Source organism: Mesoplodon densirostris, chromosome 18, assembly GCF_025265405.1.
Source record: "Mesoplodon densirostris isolate mMesDen1 chromosome 18, mMesDen1 primary haplotype, whole genome shotgun sequence".
Lineage (NCBI taxonomy): Eukaryota > Metazoa > Chordata > Mammalia > Artiodactyla > Ziphiidae > Mesoplodon > Mesoplodon densirostris.
In genome coordinates, this window is record NC_082678.1 from 37,614,060 (window position 1) to 37,641,267 (window position 27,208).

Genomic DNA, 27,208 nt, shown 5'->3' on the forward strand with positions numbered 1-27,208 from the left:
ATTTCTTTCACATTGCAAGCTTATTAACTTTAAATGAATGAATAAATAAATCTTTAAAATATTTTTGTTTTTATTTCTTATACAGCAGATAGCATTTATAAGATATGACCCACATAGAGAAAACCTCTTTGAGGTCCTCAATAATTTAGAGTATAAAGGTTCCTCAAAAAATTAAAAACAGAACTACCATACAATCCAGCAATCCCACTTCTGGGTATATATCCAAAGGAAATGAAAACGTACTATCAAAGAGACAACTCCACTCCCATGTTCACTGCAGCATTATTCACAATAGCCAAGACATGGTGACAACCTAAGTGCCCATCAACCTATGACTGGATATAGCAGCTGTGGTCTATATACACAATGGAATACTATTCAGCCGCGAGAAAGAAGGAAATCCTGCAACAACGTGGATAGACCTTGAGGACATTATGCTCAGTGAGATAAGTCAGAGAAAGACAAATACTGTATGATTTCACTTATATGTGGAACCTAAGAAGAACTGAAAACTCTGAAAAACAGAGTGGATTGGGGCTCGGGGGTAGGGGAATGGGAGACGGTGTTTAAAGGTACATACTTGCAACTAGAAGAAAAATAAGTCCTGGAGACTAATACATAGTACAACTATGAAAGACAACAAAACTATTGTTACCAACACTAGAAGAAGTGATATTTATGGGACAAGACAGGGGTGTTGGCTAACGCTACAATGGCAACCACATTGCAATATAAATGTATCAAGTCAATACATTGTGGGCCTTAAACAATGTTATACGTCAATTATATCTCCATTTAAAAGAGTTAAAAAAGTATAAAGAGGGCTCTTGGGACTTCCCTGGTGGTCCAGTGGTTAAGACTCTGCGCTTCCGCTCAAGGGGGTGTGGTTTTGATCCCTGGTCTGGGAAGTTCCGCACGCCACGCAGCACGGCCAGCAACAAAAACAAAAACAATTAAATTAGAAAAAATAAAGAGGGTTCTTGATACCGAAAACAGCTGGAGAACCGCAGGGCTAGAAGCATGGGGTACCCTGGGAGAAAGGGGGTAAGCTGAGCCAGGCTAGGAGCCAGGGAGCCCCTGGGGAGGGTGTAGCTTCCCTGCTATGCTCTCTCCCATCACTCCGACCCTCGGCGAGGCTCCCTGTTGATGCAGGTGTGGTTTTGGTGGTGGGGCGGGGTGGGGGGTCTGGGAGAGGAAGCTCAGCCCATGCCCACAGCTCGTGTCTGGTGTCTGGGAGTAGAAGCGCTATCAATCTCGGGGGCTGGCCCCGAACTAGTGAGCTGGCACCGTGGGGACCCCGGGCAGCTTCAGAGGGGGCACCCAGGACCTCGGCAGCGCTTGGAGTGGAGGGTCAGCGGGGAATTTTGACACTTGCCTGACGGCCAGCCTCTCCTCTTCTTGGCCTTTCTGAGTATAATCAGAGATTTTAGATCCAGGTCACTGCTCTTATTGTTTTAGTTTGTGGGTTTTTTTTTTTTTAAATTGTTAAAGGCACTCCATCGATGATAAAATTTGGCCATGTGCATTCAGTTTGGGCACAGATTCGCACGTCTTTGGGACTGAGCTAACGTTCAGGGCCGCCACTCAGCCCTTCCCTGGAGCTGCTCCCATACCTGCACCTCATGCCGTCACTGCCCGAGAACGTCATCCAGAATGAATACAAGGGTGGTTATTTTCTGAGCTCTAGCCTACCTGAAAAACCTTTATGTTAACGTCGTACCTGAAGGCAACCTGGCTAGAGAGAAACTAACCTTCAAAACGCGGTAGCCCCCTGGTACTCAGCATGGCAGGCGACTCTGAGGCAGTCTGGTTTTTGTGTCTTTAGCTGCTTTTTCTGCCCAGATGTCCATGGGATTGTCTTTGACAATAACCTCTAGTTGCCTCTCCTGGATGGTCTCAGCACACGGTCCCCCGCTTCCCAGGAACATCAGTTCAACATACGGCGTAGCCCAAAAAGCAGCCGATGTTTTTACAGCAATCTCACAAGGTCACCAAAAGGGCACCCTCGTGACAGCCCACCCAAACTCCTAACATCCCTTCCTTGTGTCTCCCCCAAGACCCCACCTGTCCCTCAGTGGCTCATCTCGACCCTGCAAACTCTCTCAGCACCCAGCCCTTCCCTTCCTAACACAAATCAAATCAACTCCTCTGGCTCATCCAGTTCTTAGCTCAAGCCACCGCCAGCCCCACTCCAACCAGAAGAAGCCAGTGTTGAGGATGGACACACAGCTGGAGCTCCTGTGCATTGCTGGTAGGAACGTGAAGTGGTGCAGCCACCGTGGGGAACACTACGGCGATCCCTCAAAAAATTAAAAAAAGAGTTACCATACGACCCAGCGACTCCACTTCTGGGTACATATGCCAAAGAACTGAAAGCAGGGACTCAGATCCTTCTACGCCTATGTTCATAGCAGCATTATTCACAATGGTCAAAAGGCGGAAACGACCCAAGTGTCCATCAGCTTCTACAGACGCACGGATAAACAAAGTGTGGTATATGTCTACAACGGAATAAGAAGGAATGAGATCTGACATATGCTACACTGTGGATGATCCCTGAGGACATTACGCTGAGAGAAATCAGTCATAAAAGGATGATTCCACGCATATGAGGTACGCAGAGAAGTCAACTTCATAGACACAGAGTAGAACGGCGGGTGCCAGGGGCTGTGGGGGAGAGAGGCTGGGGAGTTGTTGTTTCATGGGGACAGAGTTTCAGTTTTGCAAGATGAAGAGTTCTGAGGATGATGGTGGTGACGGTTGCAAAACAATGTGAATGTGCTTAACGATACTGAAGTGTAGAAATGGTTAATTTAAGATGGTAAATTTTATGTGATGTGCATTTTGCAACAATTTAAATTTTAAAAAAGGTCCTGCGACCCAGGAAGGCAAAAACAGACACCTTCCTGAGATAACGAGGGAGCACATGTTTCTGGCCATTGTTTTTCTGCCTGCCACACCTGGTTATTACAATTTTTTACCACTGTGTGTCTAGTTGTGGGTGTTTTCTTTGAATTTACCTTCAGTGTTGGGGTCATTCCATCTACAAACATGGACCTTGTTATAGCCTGTCTCCTTATCAGGAGAGCGGATGCTGGCTCTGAGCGCCTTCTGAGCTGACCTCTTCTCGTGTTCATCCCGTAACACATGCCCGTAGACGGGCCGGGTTTGCCTCTGCCACTGACTTCATGTCCGGCACCGTCAACCCCACTCCCACTGCTTCCAGTCAGGACTGTGTGTTGGCCAGTGTTTCGAATCCTTGCAGTTCTTATTTTGCTCATTAATCTCCCTTTTCATCTCACCCTCTGTTTTTTTTCCTTTTTTGCCTCTTTTCATGACATTTTGTTCTTTCCCACAAAGTTCATTTCCCCCGGATCCTGCCGTAGATCATTCCAGAGTCAGGGTCCAGCCTCCACAGTATTTATCCGACGCACAGGGTTATTTTCCCCACTTGCTCACCCCTGAAGGAGGGGTGATCTAGTGAGACCCCATCCACCATCTGTCTAGTGTGATGTTATGATTTAAAATAAGAAATAGATATTTGGTCTTTGTCCTCTTTCTGGCACAGAGCTCCTAAAACCTGCGGAATTTCCTAACTGATGAGAGAGACAAAGGTGTCTTTTGTTATGAGATGACTTTTTTAATGACTTTATTTTGGTTAATGAGGTGACTTTTGGAAGGCCCCTTGGTCACCTGAGGATGAGGCCAGGGGAACCAACCATGTCATTAGAGGTTGGAGCTTTCAGTCCCGTCCCTATCTCAGAGCGGGGAGAGGGGATGAAGAGAATCAGTCACCAATGGCCAACGAGGTACTCAGTCGAGCCTACGTGATGAAATCTCCAGAAACTCTCCAAAGTGCGGGGTTCAGAGAGCTTCTGGGTCAGTGAACACGGGGAGGTGTGGAGAGTGGACACCTGGAGGACTGGAAGCTCCGTGTCCTTCCCCACACCTGGCCCTGTGCCTCTCTCCCATCTGGCTGTTCCTGAGTTACATCTTTTTTTTTTTAATTTATTAATTTTTGGCTGTGTTGGGTCTTGGTTGCTGTGCGCAGGCTTTTCTCTAGTTGCGGCGAGCGGGGGCTACTCTTCGTTGTGGTGCACAGGCTTCTTATTGCGGTGGCTTCTCTTGTTGCAGAGCACAGGCTCTAGGCTCACACGGGCTTCAGTAGTTGTGGCATGTGGGCTCAGTAGTTGTGGCGCACGGGCTTAGCTGCTCTGTGGCCTGTGGGATCTTCCATGGACCAGGGCCCGAACCCGTGTCCCCTGCATTGGCAGGTGGATTCTTAACCACTGCGCCACGAGGGCAGTCCTGAGTTACATCCTTTTATAATAAACTAGTGAGTAAAATGTTTTCCTGAGTTCTGTGAGCCACTCTAACAAATTAATCCAACCCAAGGAGAGGGTCATGAGAACCTCCAAACTATAGCTGATTGGTCAGAAGCACGGGTAACAACCTGGACTTGTGATTAGAGTCTGAAGTGGGAGGCTGCCTTGTGGGATCCCCTTAACCTGTGGGATCGGACACCATCTCTGGATAGAGAGCATCAGAATAGAGTTGAATTGTAGGACACCCAGCTCGTGTCAAGGAACTGCTTGTTGGTGTGAAAACCACACCCGTACGTTGGAATTTTAACCAGAATCTTGACCTTGTCCCACGGCTGCCTCCCTGGATAAGAGCTGAGTCCACCTCTCAGGTTCTGGTTTGTAAGGAGTCCAGCCTGGGGAACACACCCTGGACACTGAGCTAATGTGACTCTGACCTTGGGAAGGGACATCTTTGCCCGCCTCCACAGCCTGGGCCGCCAAAACTCCAAAGGTGGAGTCTGTGGAAACCCACAGTGGTATCCATATCCCAGGACTTCCCCATCCCTGGCTGAGCCCACGGGCCACGCTGGACTGCCAGCGGCCACCGCTCGCGGTTTTCCCTCTCTCCCGCCTGCCTGGTGGAGGTAGCGTCTGAGGGTGGCTTTCTCCAAATACACGCAGAGATGCCTGGGGAGGGTGCAGTGAGGGCAGCATTTCTGCCCCCAAATCACTGCTCGCGTGGGAAAGGGGCAGCTGCCTGACTTCCTCCGACTGGGGAGAAGGAGAAGGGGGCTTCCCCTTCCTCTGGGAGGTCTCAGCTTCCGGGGGTAGCCGGGGCAGCTCCATCTGTCTCAGAGCTGGAAGGGGTTCCTCCCAGACCGCCCACCTTTCTAGGCTTTCAGAAATTTTCATCTGTTTTTGGTGTGTCTCCGCAGGTATTTTAGGCCGAAGCCACTCAGGAGGCTGCCACGCACTCTCTATTTTAAACCACGAGCACCCTCTTGCCTTTTAAGTTCCAGGTTTTGGGCCTGTTCCCAGGAGGAAGGCCCTGCGGGAAATGAGCTTGTGTCTGTCTCTCTCCTCCAGGCATGAAGCTAGGGCTCCTGCAACCGAGCCCGGGGAAGGAGCAGGCAGCAGGCTCCGCATATTAAGCAGAAAAGGTAGCCAGCTGCATTGAAGCCACCGGAGCCCACGTGCGCGGGGCGATAATGAGGCAGTGATCCTCTTCCAGAGCATCAGAGGCCACTATTCCGGGGGAGGGACACAGTCTTCGGTACTGGCCTGCCTGGGCGACCGGTCTCCGTGTCCCCTCCCCCCTGACATTCTGGCTGCCTCAAGGATTCCCAGGGGAGGGACGGGAACTGCCAGGTGCTGTCAGGGAAATGCAGCCCCAGGAAGCCGCCAGGGGGAGAAGCCAGAGGAGCTCGATGTGAATGAAGACCACGGCCTCTAAGGAAGGTGGGCAGAGTCTTAAAAGTGCCATTGGGGATGGACGGGACACCCGGGGCAAGGTACACACCACGTGTGAGAAACAGAAACGGATGCGCCGGGCTAAATGGCAGCGCCCAAAAGACAACTCCACAGCCCTAGTCCCCAGAATGTGTGCATTTATCTCATTTGGAAAAAGAGTCTTTGCAGATTAAGTTAAGGATCTCAAGATGAGATCATCTTGGGTTACCCAGTTGGGCCCTAAATCCAACGACAAGAGACGGACACAGAGAAGAAGGGGATGGGAAGATGGATGCAGCCAGAGCCACCAGCGGTTGAAGCGGCCAAGAGTGAAATCTCCCGACAGCCTCTCAAGGGAGTGTGGCCTGCCGACACCTTGATCTGAGGCTTCTGGTCTCCAGAGCAGTGAGAGAAGTTTCTGTTGTTCTAAGCCACCAAAACAGTGGTTGTCTGTGATGGCAGCCCCAGGAAACTAATACACCGGATGGAAACAGTGGTGGCATTTTCCCCAGGGGACGCACCAAGGCGAAAGGTTAGCGCAAGTGGGCGGGGACCCCTTTCCTCCTCTGGCCTGTGCTGACCTCAACCAGGAGCACAGCTGTGAGCAACTGGGACCGTTATCCCAGTTGCCCACTGGGTTCTCTGGGACCAGTTGATGGGTCCTCTGGGTGCGTGCACCCCCAACACACTCTCCTTTGCTGTCTGCTCCCAGAGGTGGGACTGGGCTAGTCAGAGATGCTCCCTGTAGGGACTTCCCTGGCGCTCCAGTGGTTAGGACTCCGTGCATTCACTCCCGAGGGCCTGGGGTTCAATCCCTGGACAGGGTTAACCAAGATCCCACAAGCCGGGTGGCACAGCCAGAAAAACAAAAGAAATGCTCCCTACAGGACCACATCCCCTAAGACAGTTTCCAGCCCAATGTGAGAAAGAACATTTAAAAACAAGTGGTGGGCTTCCCTGGTGGCGCAGTGGTTTAGAGTCCGCCTGCCGATGCAGGGGACACGGGTTCGTGCCCCGGTCCGGGAGGATCCCACGTGCCGCAGAGCGGCTGGGCCTGTAAGCCATGGCCGCTGAGCCTGTGCGTCTGGAGCCTGTGCTCCGCAACGGGAGAGGCCACGGCAGTGAGAGGCCCGCGTACCGCAAAAAAATAAATAAATAAAAATAAAAACAAGTGGTAAAGGGAATCCTGACACGCACTCCAACAGGATGAACCGGGAGGACAGGATGCTAAATGAAATAAGCCAGTCACAGAAGGACACATACTGTACGATTCCACTTGCGTATGAGGTCCCTAGAGGAGTCCAATCCATAGAGGCAGAAGGTAGGATGGAGGTTGCCAGGGGCTGGGGAGAAGGGGATGGGGAATTAGTGTTTAATGGGGACAGAGTTTCAGTTTGGGAAAATGAAGAGTTCTGTAGATGGATGGTTGCACAACACTGTAGATGTGCTTAATGCCACTGAACTGTACACATAAAAGTGGTTAAAATGATAAGTTTTATGTTATCTACACTTTACCACAATTTAAAAAAATCAAGTAGTGAGTTCACAGACACTGGAACTATGTAAGCAGTGGGGAGAGATCCCTTAGTGCTGCTGTAGCAGGAGTTCTGTACCAGGAGGGAAGGTCGCTGCTAAGGACTCTTCCTTCTGGCCCCCTGGGATGCGTCATTAGCGTGGCCTTGGATGCATGATCCCGGAGCCAAGGGCGTGGGGTGTGCACCATCCAAGAGGACACCGCTAAACAGCTGAAGAGGTGGGGCCCTGAGGGCAGGAAGAACAGGCAAGGACGAATGAAAGGAACAGCAGCAGACAGCATCTAGCCCAGCGGTGAAGCCGCCAGGACAGGGGAGTTGGAGGGGGGCAGTTCGGGGTACTGAGGACAGAAGGTCGCTCTTGGGCTCCTCCGTTGCCTCTTAACCCCGAAGGCGTTGAATTACACCGGCAGACACTAGAGGAATGCAGCTCAGATACACCTAGAAATTCATAAATCTGGCACTTCACACACTTGTAACACTTTAGAGAATCACGTAAGTCAGAGTACCTAACAGATGAGGCCTGCAATTCCGATTTGAAAGGGGTGAGTAACTGACTTTAGGCTTATGATTTTAAGCGGGACGCTGAAGGAGGATCTGGCTGAGTTTGTGACAGTTTTGAAATGTTTAACAGAATTTAATACACCTTATTTATAAGCTTATTACATTTTAAGAACTGTTCAGGAGCTTGGGAAAGTCCTGCTTTTTAGGATGGCTATTTATAAACTTAAGAAAACTGGATGTAGTAAATTTGTAAAATCACTAAGATATTGAAAGAAACTTAACCAAGTTATAAGCACTCTACCCTTAAATGTGATCATTTAAATCTACTAGATTCGTAAACAGAATAATGGCATTTGTAGCTTAGACTTAAAATCTTAGGGAAACAGTAGGCTTTAACATTTTTCGTTCAGTATGTTGAATCGTAATTGAGAAAATCTAGCATCCATGAGTACTGCGTGTGTCTGTATATATGTGCGTGTATGTGTGTGTGGTGTGTGTGCACAAACACGTCCCAAGGACACCATAAACCTCCCAGGGACACGACGATGAGGCCGAGGTCCAGGCGGGCAGCTGTCCTTGTGTGTGTAGCCCGGGGAGGGAGGCCAGAGGCACGCATGCACGCACGCACACGCACACGCGCACACACACACACACACACACACACTCTGACTTCAGAAACACCAAACAGCAAAGCAAACTTGAAGAAGTCATAAAAACAACCGCCGCATTGGCCTCTCCCTGAAAGAAACCCACTGGCATTGGCCTGCTTGCTGGCAAGGCTGCTCCCGCCGGCTCCAGGGCGGGCGCTGCCCCTCGGGCCCCCGGCCGCCGCTGCCCTGCCCACTTGCCTGTCCGGCTGAGGGGGGAAGCCGGTTCTCTCATCCCATCGCAGGGCCGCCGTCCCCCAGGGGTGGCTGGGGGCTCCTCCACGACCACCGGCCCTTCAGGGTTTGAAGGCGGGCACCCTGGCAGGCGACCCTCCTTAACTGTGACAAGTGCCTGGTGGGTCTGCTCTCCCCGCCAGGACGCAGCGTGCTGGCTTCACGGCTGCACGTTATTTGTGTTTTAACTTTGAGGTCTTTAAAAATGACACTCTCTGCACAAAGCAGGCCTCTGGAAACAGATGTTTGACCATTGCCAAGTGTAATGCAATTAAAATCCAAGAAACAGCAGTAGCAACAAATAAATAAAAGGCCGCTGTCTCTTCAGAAAAACATAAAATCAGCCGGGAGGCACAGCAGGCCTGAAGAGGGTTTGCTCTAACCTCTGTGGTCACAGGTCCACCCAGGCTCTGCTCAGGCAGGGCAGGAGCCCCCCAGGCTCCAGGCCTGAGGTAGCCCCTAGGTCACTGTGTGGCCCCGGGCACGTGCCCCCCACCCCTGCGCCTTCCTCCCATCTGATGTTTTAGCCACCGCTTTAAGACTGAAAGGCTGGGAGCATTCGCACTACTTCCCAAACTTATTTTCCAGCCGCCCGCTCCCCAGAGCACCTTGTGGGCTTATGACTCTGCAGAAAGGCTGGGGCCAGCAGGTCCCTGAGGTCCACCCGCTCCTACATTCCACAGATTCTCAGCACTCTGTCATCCATCCCGCGCCCTCCTGATCTGTGCTTGGGAAATAATCCGTTGTTGATGGCTTCCGGTGAATGCATTTAAGCCCATTTGTCTTTCCATGTGGTTACTGTTGCCCATTTTAAATAAAAGGTTTGGTCCATTGTGGAAGGAAATGCGGAAGAAGAAGCGGTGGAGGAGTGACTTCAAGGCTCCTTCTGGCTCCCTGACAACCTGCTTTCAAAGCAGGACAGGCTTCATGGGAGAGCCCACTTCTCAGAGTGAGACGTCGAGGACCGGAGGGTTGTGATCCAGGGGCAGCGCAAGGGGGCCCCGGGGGCCTCCAGAAGTTTCTTACTCGCCTTCCCCAGACATCAGCCCTGGAGGACAAGTGTAACAGTCAGGGTTCTCCAGAGGAACAGAGCTGATCAGAGGGGTGTGTGTGAGAGAGAGGGATGTGTGGGGAATAGTGACTGTGGGAACTGGCAGGTCTGAAGGCAGGCAGCCTGGGGCAGAATTTCTCCGCCTTTTCTCTCAAGGGACTTCAACTGATCGCATGAGGCCGATCCACACTACAGAAGGTCACCCGCTTTACACAAAGTTGACTGATTTAACGTTAATCTCATCTAAAAAATATCTTTGCGGCAACATCTAGACTCACATTTGACCAAAAACTGGGTACCGTGGCCTCGCCGAGATGGCACATAAAATCACCCCCACCCCCCACAAACTAGGGGTCTTTACCACTTTAAATCTCTAAGTCAGGGCTTCCCTCGTGGCGCAGTGGTTGAGAATCTGCCTGCTAATGCAGGGGACACGGGTTTGAGCCCTGGTCTGGGAGGATCCCACATGCCGCGGAGCAACTAGGCCCGTGAGCCACAACTACCGAGCCTGCGTGTCTGGAGCCTGTGCTCCGCAACGAGAGGCCACGACAGTGAGAGGCCTGTGCACCGCGATGAAGAGTGGCCCCCGCTTGCCACAACTAGAGAAAGCCCTCGCACAGAAACCAAGACCCAAGACAGCAAAAAATAAATTAATTAATTAATAAACTCCTACCCCCAACATCTTCTTTGAAAAAAAAAAACAAAAAACCTCTAGGTCAGAGGCAAGGCCAGGGCACAGCCTCCAAGAATCCGGGTGAGCAGAGATGAGTCACACAGGACAGGGAGTCCAGCTCGAATGCAGCTCACACCCAAGTGCAGGGGTAAGAGGTACCCCAGGTCCACGGCCGCGGGCGAGGCCCTGCCTGCGCTCCAGCTCAGCTGATTTCCCCAAGACCTTTTCTCTGGGCAGCGGGGGTGGGGGTGGGTAGCAGTGGACCCAGGGAAGGAGCCCCGGCCAGGTGGACTCTTCCCCATCTTTAAGGCCCTGCTCCACCTCGGGGCCTCACTGCCCCACAAGTGGAAGAACCAGGACCCACAACCAGCAGCAACAAGAAAGAATCAGTGAGCCTCAAAGGCTGCAAAGGGCAGTGTCCTTGGGGAGGGAGGGCTTTTGCCTGGTCTCTGGGAGGTCACCGAGTTTGTCCACAGCTTCCAGGGACCCTGGGAGGGCCGGGGTGGAGGTGGAAGTGGGTGAAGTGAAAGGGCCAAAGTGACAGGCCAAAGTGGAGGCCGAGAGCCTCTTGCCCGGGACCCAGGTCTCTCTCCCCGTCCCAGGGTCCCTGGGTTCTGCCCACAGGACTTCCTTGATGGCGTCTCCCCCGCAAAGCATGGCCCAGGCGCAACACACTGGCTCTCACGTCCCCAGCCAGCTGCCTCTGCTCCTTTGGGTTTCCTGGCCAGCTCCTTCCAGCTTTCCAAAACTGTTTCTCCAATTCCATCCTGCTCCCCCAACTTCCTGAGCCTCTGGGCCCTCGCATGTGGACCAGCCTCCCACTGAGATGTGTCACACTGAAAACATCTCTATTATTCTCCCCCTGCTTGACTGGGCCGATTCTCAACCAGCAGGTGAGTTCTGGAGAGATGGGAATTCTCAGAACAGGTAACTTGGAAACTTGTGTCTGAGTTTGCATCTCCAAGAACCTCCCCACTTCCGATGGTCCCTGGGCTGGCAGCTGTTTGGAAACCCCATGGGAATTTTTACCCCAAAACTCCACAACTGCAGAAGAAAATAGAAAACGTAGATTGGCCAATGAGAATGTTAAGACGCTCAGAAGACTGGCTCGTACTAGGAAAAACTAAACTGAAGGGAGTTATTTCATCTGGAGACGTGGAGGTTATTTACAGGGGGTGGAAGCATCCAGACCTAATTTCCCGCAGAATCAGTGGAGGCGGGGATGCAAACAGTCTGGGAAGCTGGAGGGGAATTCCTGGTCCCCAGGACATGGGGGAGGGGCTGGAGTCCGTGGGAGCCCAGCAAGGAAGGACTCTCTGATCTACCTGTGTCCCCGCTGATGCTCCCCCCTGAGCCTGACTCCAGACCCACTGATGTCTTTGCATCTGTCCAACGCCCTTGGAGAGGCAGGAGTGTTGACCTGGAACCTTCTAGAAGAAGATGCCCGATCGTTTCAGCTCCCTGATTCAGGAGGGAGAGGGCAAGTGTTCAGCTCAGAGGCAGAAATCATGTTCTGGCTGACACTGCACTGTTCCCTGCCGTAGGTGATGTGGGAAGGCCATGCCCGAGGGGGCAAATGGGAGAAGGGGTGAGCCTCCTGACTGGCTTCAGCTGATAAAGACTGAACTTCTGTGCACCTTCACCGAGGATGCTAAGTACACACTGCACAAGGGTGTCTGGGTGGGCCTGAACTCACCAAGCCTTGACTTTGTCTCTGCCAACCAGAGAGGTGTCTTCTTCTACTTCTCACAAAGGCACTGTATGGGCCAGGAGCTGCCTTACATCTCAGTGAAGGACTGAGCTCATGAGGCACCACTGGGCCACCTGGACTCACTCACTGAATGGCCTTCACGCCCCCAGAGTCCTTGGTTGCCAGGAGCAGGGGTGTGGCCACACTCCACTGTGCGGGTAGCGAGCTCATGAAACACACTCCTTACTGGGACCACCTTCTCTTCGGGCTGTGCTCCGCTCTCCACCTCCTCCAATTTCATCTTGGCCTCCACTGCCTCATCATCCCACTTTAACAAACAAACCACTGAAAAAGTACCACTTGGAGGATGTGCTGGGGGACAGGGGGCCAAGGGCCTGGGAAGGGGGTGTGGACAGGAGAGGCACAGGTCTGAGCACCAGGACCGCTGGGAGGGGCCAGGCAGGGCAGGTGAGACAAAGCCCCAACTAGGAAGTGGGGGGCTGGCGCCCTGCAGCTCCCAGCCCAGCTCCTGGTCCATTTGGGAGCCCGGAGGGAGGAAGGGTTTGTGCTGGTGTGCAGAGGTCAGCCCCAGGGGTCTGCTTCCCTCCAGAAGCCCTTCCCCCTGTCCCAGCTCTTGCATAAGCTGGGGACAAGGGAGTGACATCAGTGCATGACTGTGAATCCGGCTCAGGGGGAATGAACGGGTCCATCCCTGAATCCACGGGAGTCTGGTGGAACCTGCATGGTGGCAGGGAACCTCAGTGGTCATCTCAGCCACACAGCCCTTCACTTTGTTGGTGGGGAAACTGAGGCCAGAGAAGGGAAGGGGCTGGCAAATTAGAGCCTGAACCGGGACCAGAGCCAAAGTCCCCCCAGTTCCCAGTGAAGGCGGCCACCAGAGCGGAGCCCTTTCTCTGAGCCCCGCTAAGCGCCTGCACCAGCACCGGTCTCCTGGATCCTCACAACCCCTCCGTGAGGTGGGGGGACACTTAGTACTGTCTCTTCTGCCTCCCGGGGCCTAGACCACTGCCTGGAAGAGCGGGCACTAGACTGTGGGACACGTGAATCACTCTCAGGTCTTAGTTTTGCTCATCTGTATTTTCTTGTTTTCGTACAATGATGATGCACTGCTTTTATAATATTAAAAAAGAAAACCCCCCATTTTTTGCTTTAAGCAATATCCTGCTGACCTCACAAGACTATTTAAGGAGCAAAATAAACAGGAGAAAATGCTTTATGGGCTGGGAAGCAGCACGCAGGCGGGAGGGGTGCCTCCAGCGCCTGACCTCCCGCCCAAGGCACCGGGCACCGACCAGACCAGACAACGAACCCCCCCGCCGCTGACTCCTTCCAGTTCTCACGGTCCCCATGGCTGCCTTCCTGCCATGGAGGCTGGGGCGTGGCGGCTGCAGAGGGAAGCTGAACAAGATCGGGCCAAATAACAGAGACGAAAAGTCTGCTTCTCGCCCAGGGAGAGAGAGAGACCCAGAGAAGGCCCAGGAGGCAGGCGGGAGAGAGGCAGACAGAGGCCGGGAGGCGGAGGCCAGAGCAGGCAGGGGCAGCCATGGAGGTGGGCACGGACCTCAGGTCCAACGTGAGGCCACCCTGCAGGCAAACACTGACATCCTCCACTCTCACCGGACTCTGCGTCTATCCTGGTTAAGATGAAGTTAGAAACATCAAAATGCCACATCCCTTGAGCAGCAGCCTTCGGCAGAACTCCATATGGCTGCAGCAGCCAGGAGTTTGAGCTAATAAAAGTTAAAAAAAAAAAAAAAAAAAAAAGGCTGGGAAATGTTCCCAGAGAGCCACGTGGGCTCTGCTCGGGCCAGTGGGTGGGGTGGGGAGGAAGGCAGGCACAGTAAGGCCCGGCCCCGCCCGGCTTGGCCTGTCAAGGTCACTGCTCTCATTAGAACAGCAGACTCTCCCAGTGACAGTGGTGGAGCCCGCTGGTTTACACAACTGCTCCCACCCCCAGTTTCTCCTAAGGAGGGTGGATGTGACACAGCCAGGGGCCAGGGGATGCAGCATAGGGGTGTGTGTGTGTCATCCTTCTCACAGGTCGCCCACGGTGCTGCTCCTGGTGGGAAAGTGACGGAGGGCAGATGGCTGGCTGAGACCTCCACTTGGGGTGGGGATCTCCCCGGATGTTGACCCCACCCCTTGGGCGCCCCGATGGGGAAGCCAGAGAAACCCTAATCACCTGGATAACCCTTTTGCAGGTGGCTCCCGCCTGCAGGCGTGTGTGGGCTGTGTGGGCGGACCAGCGGAGCCGCTGGAACCCTGATGATGGGGGAGGCTGACAGTACCAATGCCTCTGGTACTGGCAGGATGACTCGAGAGGTCTGAGCCAGACCCTGCTGGCTCCTGAGCGAGGACACTGGGCGGGGGGTGGGACGGCGGGGAGGGGGAAGCATCCCTGAGGAGAAGCTTAAAATCCTCTCGACAAGGATTTCCTGTGCCCGGTATACGATCTGTGGCCTCTGCCAGGAAAGTGCACTTGGAAATGAAATGACTCTGGGGACGGGGAGGGTGCACCGATGCACCAAGGCGCTGTTAAGGCAAGGCGGGGGTCCGCGGTGGAGCCCAGGCTGTTTGTGGGCATCTCTGAGGGGGCGGGCATCAGCTCTAGCAGAGGGCCCCCTCTGCACCAGACCCGAAGCCAGGATAGCTGGCCCAGACCCGGCCCTGCCGTCTCCCCCCGCCATACTGAGGTGGCCGTGTCCCTGGCCTTGGAAACCAGTAGAGCAGGCCCTGGTGTGGGATTCCTCCTGCTTCTGCAGCCCTGGAAATGCCCAGCCCGGTCAGAGAGCAGCAGCGTTTGAAAAGGCAGGTTTCTCTTTGCGGATGGAACGAACATGATTCAGCACAAGCAGCGAGCGAGGAAGGTGGAGGCCAGCCTCCGTCAGGCTCCACTCTCTCCCGCCACCTCAGCAGAGGGCCTACATTGCACCTGCCGAGCGGGATCCCCACGGAGCCCGCGGAGGCCGGGCACCATGCCACTCCCCTCTCCAAGAACACCACCGCCTGGCCGGCTGCCAGGCACAGCCGATCCCTGCAGACACGGCTCCCAGGAATCCAACCAAATGAGAGCAAACTCGCCAGATCTCACGACCATACCAGCAGGCCGGGCAAATAAGCCCCTGGATGCACAGCCCAGATCCAAGGGCTTGCTGAGGACATGCCGTGACAGTGCGTCCCCAGCACACGACTCGCTAAAGATTGCAGCAGCTGGTGTTCAACACAAAAGCGGTGCTGGGGTCTCCACCCTCAGGAAGCATGTGACATAGTCTGACAAACAAAATGGACAGCGGGGAAAACTATGTCTGTATGGACGATTAAATCCACACAGCCTAACCGGCAACCGGATCTCAGAGTCGTGGGCTGACGTGGCTCAGGAGGGTGGCCTTGGAAAGGTAAGGAGCATTTCACGGAAAGGAGGAAGTGCATCCCAGGTGGAAAAGAACAAGATCGAGGCTGATGGTGGGGAACTCCCTGCTCTTTGTCTGCTGGTCTTCAACCTGCTCACCTAAGCGATCTTCTTGGGGGGTTGTCAGAGGAAAAAAGCAACTCCTGCTCATCTTTCCGCCTCCAGGAAGAAAAGAGCACCCAGCCTCCAGGTTCCCAAGGGCCCTGCACGTGCTCGTCCTTTAGCCAGCCTCCTGGGGCAGCCAGTCACCCTCGGTTCCTGAGGGTTCCTTTCTGCACTGCTGGCGAGGCTCATGTTTCCAGGAGCCACACCGTCGGGCCAAGCCTGGCACAGCTCTGCTCAGTGGGGCTGCGCCATACTGAGCAGCAGTAAGCCAACCAGATCAGACCCTCTTTATGGCAAGGCAGGGAGGAGGAGGCCACCTCAGCCTGGGGTATCCCGGGGAAACTGAGCCCTTACTCTGGTGCTCCATGAAGCTGGCTGATGGCCCAGTCTGGGATTTGGGGACTCAGAGAAACCACTGCTCTGAAAAGATGACACCCCACCTCTCACATAGCCTGGCACTTGCCCTCTCTCCATGACTAAAGGTTACTTCTTCCCCAGGGCTCCTTGAAGATGGCAAGTGTAAGCCTAAGACTCAGGAAGCAACATCTGGGAAAAGGTGAGGCCTGCAGGGCCGGGGCCGGGGGAGGGGAGAGGAGCGGCCTCTTCTATCCACAGCTGACTTCTTTCATCCCCACGCTGCCCCACACTGCTTCGGAACTTTCAGTGAGCTTCTGACCCGGACTGAGCCCTGGTCAGGTAGACAGAATCTAAAACATCCTGGGCCCGGCCTGAGAAAGGGTATGAGACCTTGCCCGCAGCCCGCCCAGACCCCAAGCAGATTCTCCTATTTCTTATCATCATTGCCTTGAGAAAGAGTCTTGATTTGCAGAACCAAGGCAATTTCACACACTTTGTAGCATTTTCTCTGCTCAGTACCTCAGATACCCTCTGGGAAACAAGGAAACGCCACACAGAGGTTATCAGCTGGGTCCAAGGTCAAAGCAGACTGAGGACTGGAAGGCAAGCTGCCCGAGCTGACCCTTGGCCCCAGGCTCTTACTGAGATGACGCAGCTCCTAAAGGGAAGGGGGCGGCTCTCTGCTCCTTCCAGGCAGCTGGCAGCTTCCTGGCATCCTGCCTGCACCCCCAGCACAGCTCGGCATCCTTAACATAAGGAGGCCTCCTGATTCCTCTCTGGCCAGGGACAGGCACGGACAGGCTGGAGAGTCTCCCATCAGGGAAACCACCCCCCAAATCTTAGGGTGGAAAGAATCCTAGACTCAGAAGCAGCAGTAGCGGCAGCCACTATCCTTCCGCCCACTGTGAATTGCCACACGTGGTCCTGGGGTCTCTAGTTCCACATCCTGAGCCTGTAGCAAGTCACATGGTCGGGGGAGGGGAGGTCACAGATGGGGGCATATCCTGAACTTGGGGTCTGCGAACCCTCCAAGATACCTGCAAGATTGTGAATGTTGCTGCACTGGTCTGGGAAGAGTGTCTAGAACTCTTGCAGGGCCACAAAAAGCTCACGGACTCAAGGGGGTGAAGAACCACAGGGACTGAGGACCTCCAGCCTCCTCCCCGCCTCGGGCTCTGGGCAGCCATACACGTTGTCAAACACAGAAGAAAGTGAGGACGGCCGTGACTGTCGGGCTGCCATCATCTCTGCCTGTTCCTCTTCATCAACGCCACCCTGCACCTTGTGGGGCTGGGACAGCATCCCAGCAGGACCAGCCCCCGAGCTCTGCACACCCTGCCTCCGCCCACTGTTACTGACGGGGCCTCGCTGGTCCGACCCCGCCGAGGCCCCGGGTGTTTGCACCTCTCTCAGTGACTGCTATTCCCTTCCTGAACATCACCACCTCCAGCCTAGAGGAGAAAACTGGAAAATACAATTTAGGAGAAAGAGCCACTTCAGTGCACAACACAGATGCAGCTCTACATTCCTCCAAACAGCCTCAGGGTCCTAAAAAACCACCTCTTCGTTTCTCACAGACATTTGGACACTCGGGGCTCCCCTCCCACGCTGCCCAGGGCCCACCGCCACTTCCTGGAGGGGCCCTGATCTGCAAGTTCCAGGCAACACAGCTCTCCAGGCGCCCTGGGCAGGCCCATCACTGGCTCCAGAGAGGCCCACAGTCCTTCCCCAGAGATCAGGAAAGCCCAGCACATGGCTGGAACTGGAGGGCAAGTTATGCGGCTGCTTTCACAGAAAAGGGTGAGCCTGGCTAACCTCTGCCCTCCATCAGCCCTCGCAGTCCTGCCACCGAGAAGGATGTCAGGACACCGACAAGACACCATCTCTCCGGAAATGCTCTCTGTCTCAGGGACCCTGTGGGGGTCACAGGGATGCATTACTCTCCGAAACGAGCTTCCCCAGGATGTGGAATCACACTCAGCCTCGAGGGTCTGCCTCACCCCGCAGGCCCCAGCGGACTGACTGGCGGCCCTGTGCTCTTTCACCCTCCCAGAAGGGCTTGTCTGGACCTCCACCGTCAGCCCCTCCACGGTCCTGAATCCTCCGAAGCACCCACCCCAGTGTGAGGGTACAGCACATGATCAGAAAAACCTTCTCACTGTCTGGTGTGCAAATGGATATGATGGTTTGGAAAATCCATTATGCTGTTTGAAAGCAAAACAGTTTCCACAGAGGCCATACACTAGTTTCCAGTTTTTGAAAGACAAAGAAATACACACCAGGAAAGTTATGTGGTGCGGAATGTCATCTTTCTTTGATGACTGGGCTCAGAGAAGGCACCTGGGGATCCAGTGGCATCTCAGGCAGCCTTCCGGATGCTGTTTGGGAAAGTGGAGGCCAGAGCGGAGGCCTCTGCTTCCCTCTCCCTGTACAGCACACACCTTGGGAACACACACTCCAGGGTAACCCACACCACATATAAAGGGGGTTGGGGGTCTGCTGCAGACTCCAGGAGGGATGTGGGTCTGATTCGATTTTGGAAGCTCCTCCCAGGAAGGCTCTCCTACAGCCTCTCTCATCAGTGATGGAAGAACTTCAGAAAGGCCACCCGAGAGGCCCCATCCCCCATCCCCTCCGGACTCCACCACTAACGGGGTCAATCTAGCAAGAATACGGGCTTGGACTCAGCTACCCTCACAAAGCCCCGCCAAGACAACCTCTGGGGATGCAGGAGGTGCACCCTCCTGCCTCTCTGCCACTCCACGAAATCCACGGCGCAGGCCGCCCCCTCCCTCAAAAGAAAGTGAGGAAGGAAAAAAGCCAAAGAGAGGTGGGGGACAGCGTCAGCCCCAGGGCAGCCCCAAAGCAGAGGGGACCAGCCAGATGTGCAAAGACGGTCCCTAACCAGCGGGGCAGGGACGGGAACAGGCTGAGGGCAGAGTGCAGGCAGCCTCCTGAAGTCCCTGCAGATAGACAGTCACGTAGGAACCCAGTCCAGCCCCACCCCCGCCCCCCTCCACTGCTCCGCGGGGCTCCCGGCTGGGCGCCTGCCAAAGTTAGTCACGGGAGAGAAAACCTTGTCGCCCACCCGAACCGCCAACCGGGACGCCTCTCCTCCAGGAGGCCTCCGGGTGGGCAAAGCGCCTTGGGGACTGGCATCTCACCAGCCCCAGGGCTGCGCCCTTGGACGCCCCCTGGGGGAGCTGACGACTGCGCATTCCTTGAGGACCCTTGACGGGTGACTGCCGGCGGGTAGAAGGGAAGAAAAGCGCCTCAGCCCAGGGAGGCATCCCTTCCCACGAACCGTCCCCGGGACCAGCCTCCTCCTCTGCCTGCGGAGGACTGAAGCGGGGACATTATTCCAACAGGTCCCCCTCAGCCGGGCCTCACCGGGCCAGCCTTCCTCCGCCCTGTCCTGAGGCCTCGAATTCAGGGGCAGCGCCGAGGCACCTGCGGCCAGACCGGGCTCCATCCCCGCGAGCAGGGGCCCGGGCGGTGCCCCACGGCGCTCCGGGGCCTCTGCGGGAAGGGGCGGGGCGCCCCCGCGCCCCCTCCCGGCGCTCACCTGGCGCAGGTGCTGCAGCAGCGTCCCCGCCTCCTCCCGCCGGCCCTGGCGCACCATCCGCAGCAGCTCCTGGACCATGCCGACGCGCCGGTGGTAGGGGGGCAGCCCCGCGCCGGCGCCCGCGCGCCCCGCCTTGTCCCCGGCGCGCAGCAGCAGCGACGCCCAGAAGTCGGGCCGCTCGCGGCGGGGGCCGGGCGCCGCGCCGGGGTTGGCTCTCTCCGCCAGGCTGCCCTTGGTCTGCCGGGTGCCCATGCCGCCACCGCCGACCGCGCTCTCCGCGCCGGGCCGCGACGCCGCGTCCCCGCCGCCGCCGCCCGCCCCTCTGCCGCCCGACGCGCGCGCCTCCCGGGCGGCAACTTTCGGGGAACTGTTGCGCGCGGGCGGGCGGGGGCGGCGGCGGCGGCGGCGTCCGCGCTCCTCCTCCGCGCTCCCCGGGCGCGCTCCCCCGGCGCTCGCCGACCGCCCGCCGGCCCCGCCCCGGCCTGGCCGCCCCGCCCCCGGCTCCGCCGCCGCGCGCCTCCCGGGCCTCGCGTGCCCCCCTCTTCCCCTCCCCGCTCCTCCGCTCCGGCTGGGCCGCCTGGCTCCCCCTCCGTGTGGTCCCCGCGCCGTGCCCCCTGCCGGCTGCCGCGCTGCGCCTCACGGGCGGTGGCGCGGGGCGAAGGGGGCGGCCGGGGCTTCACTCCCGGCCGGCACCACTCTCCCCAGATGCTTCCACGACCGCGCGCGGATGAGGCCCATAGGAGGCGGGGGGAGGGGAGGGGGCCCGTGCGCTCGGCGACGTGGGGAAGGTTTGGAGCATGGAAGCTGTGGGGTGAGCGGGCGGGTCTCAGCCCCGGAGTCGGGTTTCTCAAAGTGGGCGCCGCTGAGCGTCAGAGCCCAAGTCGTCCGAGGGCTGGTTGAGAACGCAGACTCCCGGGCCTCGCCCCAGACCCGCCCGATGAGAGTTTCCGCGGCGGGGCCTGGCGAGCTGCATTTTTAGCCAGCCTCTCGGCTGATTCTGACGGGCACTCCTTTGAGACGGCCAGTGGCGGCGGGCAGTGGTGCATGAACCAGAATCCAGGTGCAAGGCCGCGTGTTGTGTGCGTGTTCTTTTAGGGAGAGCCCATTGCTTGCATCTGTCAGTGTCAAAGGGTTTGGACCATCCAGGTGCAAAGAACAGCTGTCTTCTCTTGCTCTCGCTCTCACACCTCTGGAGAAGGGGCCTGGGGGTAACCCCTCTGTGAAAAAGCAGAAGCATGCCTGCAAGCAGCCCCACGGCACGTTCCTACCGTCCCCTCCCTTCCTGGCTCCACGCCAGACCAGCCCTCACCCCCTTGGTGCGGCAGATCCCCCGGGGTCAGACGGTGCTAGGAAAGCTGGCCACAGCCCTGCCAGAGAGAAGGCTCAGGCACCCGGGGACCTCCTCTGTCGCGACCCAGACCACCCTGGTCTCAGGGTCACGGCTGCGGGAGGAGCAGTTGTGTCGCTTGTCTCTGACCCAGGCCCTGGGTGCTGCTCTGGGGGAAAGGACAGCGTGGGCTGTAGGGCAGGAGAGTCGGATCCTGAATCAGAGAGAGCTGAAGTCCACTGTGTCCTGAGCCCGGAGCGTCAGGCAAGTCCTCAGCTCCCTCCTGGGCCGCGTGGGAGGAGAACACTGTGCCCTGGGCTGGGAGGGTGAGAGGAGGGGTACAGAAACTCCAAGCAGGGTGCACGTGCCCCACAGAGGCCTCGCCTCCTCCCACTCTGTGAGTGAACGCTGGGTCAGCCCCTAGTACCTGGAGGGCGGCCTTGTGTCCCCCAGCTGGCTTCCTCTGCCCTCTGGACGCCCCACTCGCAAGGGCCCACCTCTGCCGGCAGAGAACACTCAGTCTTCCTGAAGGCTGCCTTCGCAGGGCTGGGCGACACCTTCCAAATTCACCTGCACCCTTTGTGTGTAGAACACACCTGTTGGCATCTCCAGAGAACCCCGGCCAGGAAACACTTTGGTGCCTCTCATCTCTAACCTGCAGGACCACGAGGCAAAGTGGCCTCCAGGAAACGTGCTGATCAGGCCCCTCCCTAGGGACGCTGGGCTCCACTCCCCCGGCAGGTTGGCCGGCGGGAGGGCATGTGGCTGGAGCAATGCCATCTCAGTGGAAGAGGGCCCAGTCCATCCACCGCTGGGATCTGAGTGCCATCCCTTTCCTCTTCTCCAGAGACCTGGTTCCGTCCTTCTCCTTGCTCTTAATTTCATCCCCAATTTTCCCTCTTTTCTGGCTTGTTCTCCTCAGTATGTAATCTGCTCAAATCTCTTCCATCTATTTAGAAAGGAAACTTGTGTTTGCTCCCATCCCTCCGGTTACCAAGGCCCCATCTCTCTCCTTCTCAGCCAAGTTCCTTGGAAATACCTTGTATGTACATCCATTCATTCCTCACCCACTCCAGCTTGGCTTCTGGCTGCACCATGTCACTGAAATGTCGCTTGCCAGTGACCTAGTTGCTAAGCTTAGTGACTACTTTCAGTCTTCATCTTCCTTGACTTTTAAGCATCATCTGATCCTGCTGCCTACTCTGTTTTGATGGAAACTGCACTCCCTTGGCCTGTAAGGAACTGCTCTCCTCCAGGCTTCTTTCTTGACGTCCTCTGGGAGCTCCCTTTCTTAGCTGTATCCTTTACTCATTGCTGCTACCCTGGGTGCGGCCCCAGACCTCTTCCTAGGCAATTTTTTTTTCTTTAAATTAATTAATTTTGGGTTGCGTTGGGTCTTCATTGCTGCATGCAGGCTTTTCTTTAGTTGTGGCGAGCGGGGGCTACTCTTCATTGCAGTGCACGGGCTTCTCATTGTGGTGGCTTCTCTTGTTGCGGAGCACGGGCTCTAGGCGCGCGGGCTTCAGTAGTTGTGGCACACAGGCTTCAGTAGCTGTGGCTCGAGGGCTCTAGAGTGCAGGCTCAGTAGTTGTGGTGCATGGGCTTCGTTGCTCCGTGGCATGTGGCATCTTCCCGGACCAGGGCTCAAACCTGCGTCCCCTGCGTTAGCAGGCGGATCCTTAACCACTGCGCCACCAGGGAAGCCCTAGGCAATGTTATTTATACTCATGGCTTCATCTGACATGCACACACTGATGATTCTAAGTCTCTCTCTCCAACTCACAAGCTGGTAAGTTAACCTGTCACTGAATCTTGGATGCTGGCAGAAGACATGACGCTGGGTCAGAGACGTAGGACTTTCTATTCAGGCACCCAAAGCACCTAGCGTGAGCATCAGCATATTTGCATCAGTTCCCCTGGCCTCTGAGTCCTGCAGGAGCAGTGTGCTGGGCCCAGAGGGATGCTGCACACGCAGCGGGTTTGCATCATCAAGGGTGGAGGACACCCAGCTTGGGAATCTACTGCTTATATAGGAAGCCAGTAAGCAAGCCTGGAGGAAACAAACACAGTGCTGAGAAGTGGTCCAGGTGCCAAGTGGCCAGGTCCTACCTTCTTGGCACACATGGCGAGATGTGAAGGAGTGAGAGAGGTCTGTGGAGGATTCTCTCTTCCACCGGTGGGTACTTCAGACTCCACAAACGAGCACATCTCCTTCCCAACCTGCCCACTCTGGGCTCTGTTTCCTGTGAGTAGCGGCAGCCAGAAACCCTGGAGCCACTGTGCACTCAGGTCTCTGAGCATCTGTGTCTGGTCCCCGAGTCCAGGTGATGGTGCCCAGGGTGGTAGCTCTCATGTGTGTGTGTTCACTGTGCTCTCCAGCACAGTGCTCTTTCATCCTTTCAACAGCCGTGAGGTTGGTCTTACTATTGTCCTGACTTCACAGCTGAGGAAATGGACTCTTTGAGAGGTTAGTAATGGGTGGGGAGGGGATTCACACTCAGGTCTGCCTACCCTGAGAGCCTAGTTGTGAATATGACTTGATATCATGGATCCTACTGGATACACATTACACGGTACAGCCCCGGCCTTGTGGACGACCTGTCGTTTTCACCCCAATCATTGCGTCACAATAGCCTTCTTTCTAACCTGTCTCCCCACCGCCAGTCTTGCCCCTTCTAGTGCATCTTCCATGGAGCAGCAGGCGCCATCATTCTAAAAGGGGAAACGCGGTCACAGTCACACAGGCACACAGACACACACAACCTCTCCCCCTTCGGTGACTTCTATCCCTTTCGGTCCAAACTTCTCAACATGCATTGCTGTTCTCCAGGTGCTACACTGTCATCATCCTGTGTTACTTACACCTGTCCCAAGATGCCATATTCCTTTTTTTTTTTTTTGGCCATGCCGCACGGCTTGCAGGATCTCAGTTCCCTGACCAGGGATTGAACCCAGGCCATGGCAGTGAAAGCTCAGAATCCTAACCACTAGGCCACCAGGGAACTCCCAAGATGCCATCTCCTGTGCCTTTGCACACACTGCATATGTTCCTGGGATGTTGTCCTTCACCTCAACAGATGCCTACTCCTTCCTCAGGTCGCGGTTTAGGTATCACCTCCCTCAGGAAGCCTTCCCTGAATGTCTCCCATGCCTGCCTCCATGTGACTACAATACCCCGTGAATACGACTGCGTATCTTGTTTCTACAGTTCGTTAGCACATGCTGCTGTGTTCTTCTGCCTGGAGCATCCTTCTTCATCCCTTATTGGCCAATCCCTCTTCTTCCCTTGCCTCCCACCAGCCGGTTAGTTGTCCATCTCGTGTTTCTCCAAGTCTGACCACCTGTGCCGATACTGCTGTTGTGGCCGGTGATCTCATCAGGGAGGAGCTCAGCAAACATTTGCTGAATGAAAATCCCGTGGGCCCCCAGGCGCTCAGGAACCAGAGCACTGATATGCCGGTGGGGTGTGTTGACATAGACGACCTTCAGGAAATCCATTTGCAGGCAACTGAGAAGCAAACGGGAAGCAGGCAAGAAAGTTGAGAGCGCTAATGTAGCTTGTTCTTTCAAGAAACTTGCTTGTGAATGGGCTGGTGACCAGAGGGACATGGGGCAGAGAGGCTGCTGCTGTTCCTTGTTGGTGGTTTGTTACAAGACAGATGGATCATTTATTTAGAGGGAATTTATCCCTTCGGTCATTCTCTTTTAAGCAGGTAATTTTTGTAACATGAGAAGCACTGGCCTTCTCCATCAAACCTGGAATTTTGGAATTCTCATCATGATTTTTCTTTGAACACTCACTTCAGTTTCTTCTCCTGTTGTAAGAATTTGAAGTATAAGATGCCTAGTGAAAATTAAAGCTCTTTCAGATTATATAAATGCTGAAGTAAAAACATCTAATGTGGGCTTCCCTGGTGGCGCAGTGGTTGGGGGTCCGCCTGCCAATGCACGGGTCGCGGGTTCGTGCCCCGGTCCGGGGGGATCCCACATGCCGCGGGGCGGCTGGGCCCGTGAGCCGTGGCCGATGCGTCTGCGCGTCCGGAGCCTGTGCTCCGCAGCGGGAGAGGCCGCAACAGTGAGAGGCCCACGTACCGCAAACAAACAAAGTCTAATGTATGGATCAAACACTAAATATTTTTATTCACGATTCAAGCTCTTATTGCTGCAATACATTTTATTTTATTATTTTTTTAATTTTATTTTTTAACATCTTTATTGGAGTATAACTGCTTTACAATGGTGTGTTAGTTTCTGCTGTATAACAAAGTGAATCAGCTATACATATATCCCCATATCTCCTCCCTCTTGCGTCTCCCTCCCACCCTCCCTATCCCACCCCTCTAGGTGGTCACAAAGCACCGAGCTGATCTCCCTGTGCTATGCGACTGCTTCCCATTAGTTATCTTTTTACATTTGGTCATGTATATTGGTCCATGCCACTCTCTCACTTCATCCCAGTTTACCCTTCCCCCTCCCTGTGTCCTCAATTCCATTCTCTACATCTGCGTCTTTATTCTTATCCTGCCCCTAGGTTCTTCAGAACCATTTTCTTTTCTTTTTAGATTCCATATATATGTGTTAGTATATGGTATTTGTTTTTCTTTCTGACATAATTCACTCTGTATGACAGACTCTAGGTCCATCCACCTCACTACAAATAACTCAATTTCGTTTCTTTTCATGGCTGAGTAATATTCCATTGTATATATGTGCCACATCTTCTTTATCCATTCATCTGTTGATGGACACTTACGTTGCTTCCATGTCCTGGCTATTGTAAATAGAGCTGCAATGAACATTGTGGTACATGACTTTTTTTGAATTATGGTTTTCTTAGGGTATATGCCCAGTAGTGGCATTGCTGGGTCGTATGGTAATTCTATTTTTAGTTTTTTAAGGAACCTCCATACTGTTCTCCATAGTGGCTGCACCAATTCACATTCCCACTGACAGTGCAAAAGGGTTCCCTTTTCTCCACACCCTCTGCAGCATTTATTGTTTGTAGATTTTTTTTTTTTTTTTTTTTTTTTGCTGTACGCGGGCCTCTCACTGTTGTGGCCTCTCCCGTTGCGGAGCACAGGCTCCGGACGCGCAGGCTCCGCGGCCATGGCTCATGGGCCCAGCCGCTCCGCGGCATGTGGGATCTTCCTGGACCGGGGCACGAACCCATGTCCCCTGCATCGGCAGGCGGACTCTCAACCACTGCGCCACCAGGGAAGCCCTGTTTGTAGATTTTTTGATGATGGCCATTCTGACCGGTGTGAGGTGATACCTCATTGTAGTTTTGATTTGCTGCAATACATTTTACACTGAAAATATTGAACCCTTTTCTTAATAATCATTCAAAAATGTTTTGATAGTCCTTTTTACAGCAGAAGAAACCAATGTTTAGAAAAAAGTAAAGAGTTTGGCCAGTGCTTCCTTGAGAGCTGGAATTCAAAACCAGGTCTGCACTGCTTTAGAGAATATAAATGTTCAACATAATTAAAATTTTTTTGTTTGAAAATGTCATGTTGGTGCTGCTCATCTTTGAATGTGGGGAGAGGGCTTAGCCAGGAGGAGCTCAGGAGAGGAAGGCTCCTGCCCAGGTGCTGGGAGGTGGTCCAGAACATCACTGAAGGGATGAGCTTCAGACAAGCCTCAGGGAGACTCCAGCACAGATGTGGGAAAGGAGGAAGAAAGACACAAATAAGTTTGTAGATGGAAGAGAAACTAGGGGCGTAACTACCTGCTAAAATGCCAGGAAGGCAGGGCAGGGGCTTGTGAAGAGAGGTGCAATGGGACCTCCACTGAGGGGAGAGGGAGCTGCCAGGCAGCTGGAGGGGAGGTCAGGCAGGACGGGCACGTCCAGAACCTTCTGTAGGCGGGAGACAGGAGACAGTGTTAGCGTTAGGGTTAGGGTTAGGGGACCACACTTTGAGAAGAGCTGGAAGAGCTGGGTGTGTGGAAGAAGTGAGGAAGAGTTTTTGCTCATTAAGGTTGCCAAGGGGCCAGGCCAGATCTGGGCTCAGAGGAATTCAAGGCGTCCCTGAAGAACTGGCCCCGAGCGAACACTAGAGACACACGTACACACAAGCACAGGCACACGCGATGCAGGGGCCCTGTCTCTTAGTCCATTTTCTTCTCAAAGGAAGACCCCTTCCCCTTTGCAGGGTGCTCCCCTCTCCCCCCGCCTACTTCTCTCCCAGCAGCTACTCCCATACGTGGTCCCTTCTTCAGGGCCCCTGAAGGCTGCCCTATGCTGGGGATGAATGTGAACCCCTGAGTTTGTCCCAAAGTGCAAGCAGATCATCTGTGACGTCCCAAACATGGGACCAGCTCTCATCAGGAAGCTCGAAGC

At 54.9% G+C, this 27,208-nt stretch overlaps 1 protein-coding gene across 1 annotated transcript in view; it reads right to left on the reverse strand.

Moving 5' to 3' along the window:
* The window catches only part of LRRC75A (leucine rich repeat containing 75A), a 36,133-nt gene extending 16,326 nt beyond the window's left edge, over window positions 1-19,807 (reverse strand). The window contains exon 1 of the mRNA XM_060082088.1: window positions 19,542-19,807. Within this exon, the coding sequence (XP_059938071.1) occupies window positions 19,542-19,793 (252 nt within the window). The 5' untranslated portion in view covers window positions 19,794-19,807. The remainder of the gene's footprint in view (window positions 1-19,541) is intronic.
* Window positions 19,808-27,208: the final 7,401 nt, after the last annotated feature.